The 7,130-nt window shown below is 37.5% G+C and overlaps 1 protein-coding gene across 2 annotated transcripts in view; it reads left to right on the top strand.

The window, feature by feature from the left end:
* Positions 1-7,130, top strand: part of LOC109545350 — a 35,155-nt gene that overhangs the window by 14,395 nt on the left and 13,630 nt on the right. For both annotated transcript variants that reach the window (XM_048663671.1, XM_019916004.2), the window contains exons 3-5: positions 2,167-2,496; positions 4,835-4,945; positions 5,033-5,146. In XM_048663671.1, the coding sequence (XP_048519628.1) occupies positions 2,167-2,496; positions 4,835-4,945; positions 5,033-5,146 (555 nt within the window). The remainder of the gene's footprint in view (positions 1-2,166; positions 2,497-4,834; positions 4,946-5,032; positions 5,147-7,130) is intronic.

Below are 7,130 nucleotides of genomic sequence, written 5' to 3'. Positions count from 1 at the left end.
AATAGAACATTGAATTGCGCTCTTCTTCATGCAACATTTCATTCGACAAAGGTTTCTAATTTTTTCAGAAAATCTTGAAGTGCAAACACTGTAATTTTTTTTAAACCACTGTTCGCTTTTGGCTCATACTTTCAAAACTGTTAGAGTAACAGCGCACTGGTTCTTACTGTTGAATAGGGGATTAAAGTACGCTTATTTTCCTGTAAAACCTAATTTTACAAAAAGTTTCTAATTATCTTTGGAGATGTGAAAATGTAAAAACTGTAAATTTTGTCAAAACCGCTCTAAGTTTTTTGCTGAGTTTTTGCGGACGTTAGAGTAACAGTACTCTGGTTGTTACTATTTAATAGAACATTGAATTGCGCTCTTCTTCATGCAACATTTCATTCGACAAAGGTTTCTAATTTTTTCAGAAAATCTTGAAGTGCAAACACTGTAATTTTTTTAAAACCCCTGTTCGCTTTTGGCTCACACTTTCAAAACTGTTAGAGTAACAGAGCACTGGTTCTTACCGTTGAATAGGGGATTAAAGTGCGCTTATTTTCCCATAAAACCTAGTTTTACAAAAGTATCTGATTATCTTTGGAAATGTAAAAATGTAAAAACTGTAAGTTTTGTCAAAACCACTGTAAGTTTTTTGCTGAGTTTTTGAGGACGTTAGGGTAACAGTACTTTAGTTGTTACTATTGAATATAACATTGAATTGCGCTCTTTTTCATACAAAATTTTATTTGATAAAAGTTTCTGATTTTCTCAGAAAGTATCAAAGTGCAAAAACTGTAAATTTTTTAAAACCACTTTGGTTTTTATTCACACTTTTCGAATTGATAACATACTTCCAGTTTTTACGGCGAAGAGGATACTAAAGTATGCCCCTTTTTTACCTCTAGTTTTTACCATTGAGTAGAGCATTAAAGTGCGTGTTTTTCACATAAAACATCATTTAATGAAAATTTCTAGAAGTCTCAAAAATTGTCAAATTATTGCAAAAAGTGTAATTTTTTAAAACTTGTTAGTTTTTTACTCAAATTTTGAGAACTGTTAACACGCCCCTAGATGATACAATTAAACAGAGATAACAATTTATAAACAAGAAATTTCAGTGCAAAAGTGCAAAAGAAGAACGGTTAGAGTAACAGTCCACTGGTTGTTACTGCTGCATAGACGACTGAAGCGCACTTTTTCTCGTATAAAATATAATTTTAGAGAAGTTGTAAGTTATCTCAGACTATGTCAAGGTGCAAAAATAGTCAATTTATTAAAAACCGCGTTTAAATTTCACCTCATACTTAAAGAATGATTGGAGCAAAAAAACTTTAGTTTTCACTATTGAATAGGGCATCAAAGTGCGCTTTTTGCCATATAAAACATAATTTGAAAAAATGAAAATGTAAAAACAGTGATTTTTACTTTAATTCTGGTATTTTTTCATTTTTGATGATTAAATCAAAAAGCGTCTATATATCTAGGAAGTGTCCAAGTGCATAAATAATCAATTTTTTCAAATCCGCGTTATTATTTTAGCTCAACCATACTTAAACATAGAAAAACAACCACTAACAACACTTTATGTTCAATCAAATTAATCTTTTTCACATTGACATTATTTAAAGCTAATTTCCTCATGTTTCCATCCCATCCCCATTTCCTTAAGCTCAAACCATAAACTCTCAAAATAACTGTTAACCCACAGTTTTCCGCATTCCTCTCCAATAAATTATTAAAACCATTAAATGTAAAACTTAGTTTTATTTCCTATCAGGATTTCAGACTTTTTTGCTACATCGGATCATTTAGTACGCCCACTTGTTGCGGTAACCGAATCCTGTTGGGTCTGGTGATTTTATTGGCTCCGTCGAAAATCAATATCGCAATGAAGGAACGAATGAAACTTGCGAATTTAACTGCAAACGCCTTATTGTTGAAAACAAAATCAACGGGTGCCAAAAGCATTGAATTGCCCATAGAGAAGGCGCATCGGCTCTTTAAGCATGCAAATTCATGCCGAGTCCCTATTTGAACATCACATTTCGCCCACTGAGTAGTCAAATCATTGTCCTGGCGGTGTTTAAATTCCTTATAAGTTGAAGATTCCAACAAACCACACCTTGACCGAATAGTCGCGTTGATTTAAATGAGTTAAAATTATTTTTTGCATTGTTTCAGATCAAGCAAACGATTGTCGTTTCGGCAACTGAGCGACAGCAAACATATCATCGAGCTAATTTATGACGAAAACTCTGCTCTAATCGATTGCGAGTTTGGTCATCAGAAAGAGCGAGTGAAAACGTTCCTACGCAGCTTTAGAGACGATCTGAAAGGATTAGTGAATAGTGCCAATATTAGCTTACAGCCCTTGGATGATGGGAAATTGCCCCCGGAGTATGGGTGGCTGAATTATACCGAGCTAAGAAAGGAGTGCCATCAGACGCACTTGATGACGAAGAAAGAGATGGATCAAGTGCAGGACTCAAAAAGAATCGACCTTTTCGAAAGGTCAGTAGAGTGATAAAGAAACGCACTTCTTGAGTACGCGCTAACAAGCTGTTAAGTATTGATTGTTCCCTCTTCGCTGTAATTACAAAGACAATGGCTTAAATTATACGCACATAAGAAAGTATTCAGTTACTCGTCAACCGGTGTTAAGTTTCAAATGAATTATCGACAAGTAAGAATAGAAAAATGCCTTCTCATTTATTTAAATATTCGGCCGCTCGTACTTTGGGCCATTTCGCTCGGTAAACTTCCAACAGAAGAAAAACATAATTACAGTCAACGCCTGGCGCTCACCAAAGGTCCATAAATATTCAATCAATTGTCTGGATAATCCAAACGATCGGCCAATAATATTTACGAAAACTATCCCAGAAAGCCGGTTTCAAGGTCCATTTGCAGCAACAGTTTCGGGAAAAGTTGTATAATGGATTGGGAATCCTAATTTCTACTAGTTTAAACCTGCACTTTGCTTTTGTGATAACAAACACATGTTGGCAAGTTGTTATTCGGCACACGTTAGACTAAACCATTCTGGCACCCGATCAATGCATGTTATGAGTTCTAGACAATGTGCTCATAATGATTTCATTTGGTTTCAGTCTGTGTTCAACTGTGAAAAAGTTGAGTTGATGGCGTAAACTAAACATTAAAAATATTCTTCTGGCTCTGTTAGAATCAGGAATGACTAGGAACTGCTATGAATTTCCGAAGGCAATCGGGAGACTTTTAAAAATAATCTATTTTCGTCTTTATGGGGCGGCCGAAGTATTCTACACTTGGGAAATGTTTCAATAAAGGCAGATTTCACGCACTAACATTCTTGGGCAAAAGGTCGTTGTATTTAGCAAACCATATCTTAAGTCTCTGTAAGTCTGATCTTCAAACTTTTTTACGATTTTGCTACAAAAATATTCATTTCAGTAAAAACTCCACGCATATGTTATAGAGCACCTGAAGTTCAGTTAATTTTCGATTTTTAAACTGCACATTTTCAAGGTGTTCCTGAGGTTGAGTTGTAAATAGACGAAACATCGGCAGTAGTGAATATGGCCGTTTGTTTAATGACCAGCGATTATTTCAATTTTGTTTTGTTTCCTTTTTTGCGTTTCCTTTCCACTGTGCGATAAATCAAACTTATTTCCTTTTTAAAATTTTGCTTTTTTGAATGTTTTTTTGTTCAAATATGTGCGGATTTTGTTGGGTGTTCCAGCCAATAATTGCTTAAAAAGTTGACTAGGTTTCTGTTGGATTTTAGAAACTTAAACCTTTAGAAAGCCCAGAAATCAATCAAAAATCCGAAAAAAGCCCTGTCAATATTTAAACTCTTGAATCTTGGACAGACTTTTATGGGCCATTTTTTGTGTTCCAGGAACGAAATGTTGTGGAAAATTTTATTTTACTCACACTTTGAACATCGCCAGAGCAACGTATCTCTAGCTATTACTACTAAGCGGTAAATAACGTGCGTCTTTTCTTATATAAAGCGTCAGTTTACAAAATTTCTAAATTTTCTCAAGAAATATCAAAGTGCAAACATTTTTTAAAACCGCGGATAGTTTGTTGCGCACAATTCGAGAGCCGTTAGAGTATCATACTTCCAGTTGTTACTACTAAATAGAGCATAAAAATGCGTTTTTTGCGCACAAAATGATTTTTTTGAGGTCTTTTTAATGATTTGAGAAAGTGCAAAAAGTATTTTTTTAGAACCGCGGGCTGATTTTACCTCATGCTTCGAAGACCGTTTGGGAAACAAACCTCCGGTTTTTATCATTGAAGTGCGCTCTTAGTTAATGTAAAGCATTGTTTTACAAAAGTTTCAAAGTTTCTCAGACAAAAAAGTAAAATGTAAAAATTGGCAATTTTTTAAAAACCACTCTTAGTTTGTTGCTCACAATTTGAGAACCGTAACAGCTCTAGTTGCTGCTGCTGAATAGAGCATTAAACTGTCCTTTTTCTCGAACAAACATAATTTTAGATTTTTAAAATGCACGTTTGCATTGCAGTTCTTGTGGCGAAGCGCAAAAATTAGAAGATTTTTGCGGTTCGAGTCCTCGCGAGAGAAGCAGTTCCTGACACAAATAGGCGAAACATCGGCAAGCGTGAATATAGCTGTTTGCTTATTAATTATTTCAACCGCCAAAGTTACAACAAGCGATTATTTCAATGTAGTTTTTTGCCCGCTTCGTTCCTTTGTGCGTGTTTCTTCTTAAACTTCTGTTGAACTTCTGTAACTTAAACCGGTAGAATGCCCAGAAATGCGAAAAAAGCCTGCCATTATTTAACCTCGTGAAACTTGTACAGATTTTCATCGGCCAATAAAGTTCGTTTTTTCTTCCAGATCCAAACGAGATATATCCGACATCTTTCGTGTTCCAGGAACGAAATGGTGCGGAAAAGGATACTCGGCAGACAAATACACCAGACTCGGAGGGTTTTCGAAAACTGATAGGCAAGTTTCACTTACCAGTATTTTCATTCAGCACCTTCACCAGTCTTTAACCGTTATGGGAATTACTCTAATCCACATTTCTCTTAGATGTTGCAGAAAGCATGACCTGTCTTGCCCCTTTTGGATTGGGGGGTTCGAAACGAAGTATGGACTCTTCAATTGGAGGATAAACACTCTAATGCATTGCAATTGCGATGAAAGGTAAGATTCCGGCAAAACAACAACACAGGCAAAAGCTTAAAGCTGATACCAGAAAATGCCATCAAAGTGTTGACTTAATCCAAAGGGACAGGGCATATAAAGACCCTCATTATAGTGGCTTTGTACCTAATTAAATTAAGTTAATATGCAGGACACTGTCCAAGATTAAGACAAAGGGCGCAACCCGAGAACGAGCCGGGCTTGTGAAGCGGCATGCAGGTAGAAGGGTCTAAACATTTTCGTTTTTGGTTTTCTAGATGTTAGATAAGCGTTCGCTCATTTATCGTCCGTGTCACAAATGCTAATCGACACAACTAAAAATTTACAGTTGCCATGAATATCAACCCGCAAGAACAACTTGAGTTTGAGCAAACTGTTCAAAAAGCAAAACAGGATTGGAACTTTGGTTGACCATCCTGGGCCGATTTCTTCAGCTTCTGCTTCGCTAGTTTCAAGCCACTAAATCGCCATCGTCCAGTTCCTCGAACGTCTGAAAGCATCGCCTTGCAATAAAAAAAATCTTCTTATACGATCGCTTTTGTATGTTGCTGTCAGCTGTCCAGCCCCAGCGGATTTTTCGGCATGTCACCAAAGCCATTGGGGCCCGACCCCATGCCGATAACAAAACAGGGTGATGTGCATTTATAATCGCGTTGCTCCACACCTCCAATTTACAACTTTACAAGTGGTTTTAGGCTCGATTTCCTTACCTTCTCAAGAAGCCCCCAATGCCCCAGTCATTGTTGGCAGGTATCAGAGCGATTCTGCACAGGGTGATTTATAGTCTTATTTGCTGACCTGAATCGTGCTTAAGAAGGTTTCACCCAAAATGCCTGGGGGAGCACGCGAGTCCCATTCAAAAATCTGTATTTAATATGCAGTCCGAAACAGGCCAGGAACGCGTTGTGGACGACGATAGCTCCATCATATGCGCCGTGCAATAAAGAATGGAGAAATATTGAATTGTTAACACATAGTTATAGATTGGGCCCCTTCTCGTTCCCGATGAATAATTGAAGTCTTTTTATTATGAAAAATAATTTATTACTCGTTTCACTCGTTTCTGTCTGCTGTCTGCCACATGCTCAATTTCTCCCAAGTTTCCTAGTTATTATTTTTTTACAAACAAATATTCCGTTTTGGCAACAATCGCAAACAAGTCGCTATAACCAGCGAGTGTTTTTAGACGCAAACTTAGTGCCTACTACATCACGTTTATGGACAGAATAAAGATGTAGACGAGTTTTTTTCCATACGCACACGAACAATAAAGGCCCGACTCCACCTACGCGCGCCCGGCGTCGAGATTACGCCACTTTATTAATGGCGATATGGCGTTAAGATACCGTAGCCCGTAAACAAGTGTGTGACGCTCTGGACCGGAAATATGCGATAAAACGACAATGCGAATATTCGATTAGTTTTTTCCACCAGAACTTCCAACTCCCCTTTTGTCATCCAAAAATTGGGGGGCGAATTCCTGTATAGGTGAACTCTGATCATAACAGTTATTACATTTAGAAATGTTTTCCGGGCTTTGAAGCCGTGGTCTATCGGAATTTCTTCCTGACGTTTCGTCCACAACTGCGGTGGACATTTTCAAAGGCGAAGTGATCTCCCGTGCTTTCCGACTAAGACTGGTGAAGCCCACACACAAATTTCTCAAATACTTTGGACGCGCTTACTAAACTGATGTCATTAAATGGAAAAAAACATTGACCTCTGTCTGACAGCCATGTGTAAAAGTCCACTACATGACGCTGCAGCGTGTCGAAACTACCTTCCACTCAGCTTTACCGCCTGTAGTCCAAGCGTCAATTGTCTGAAATTGCACAAGATTGCTCATTCGATGTTTGAATTTTTACAAAGACGATTTTGCGCGCAATTTGAATGCAAGCGCAAGCCAACCAATGTATTCTTTGACTAAAAAATCTTCGAGGAGAGGGAGATTACTTCGCCCACTGCCTCATCGCCTTTGATAATG

The sequence above is a fragment of the Dendroctonus ponderosae genome, unplaced genomic scaffold (assembly GCF_020466585.1).
Source record: "Dendroctonus ponderosae isolate FM_Combo_2020 unplaced genomic scaffold, Dpon_F_20191213v2 Dpon_F_20191213_2, whole genome shotgun sequence".
NCBI classification, from domain to species: domain Eukaryota; kingdom Metazoa; phylum Arthropoda; class Insecta; order Coleoptera; family Curculionidae; genus Dendroctonus; species Dendroctonus ponderosae.
The sequence above is the reverse complement of the archived record's forward strand: the minus strand, read 5'-3'. Positions and strand labels throughout refer to the sequence as shown.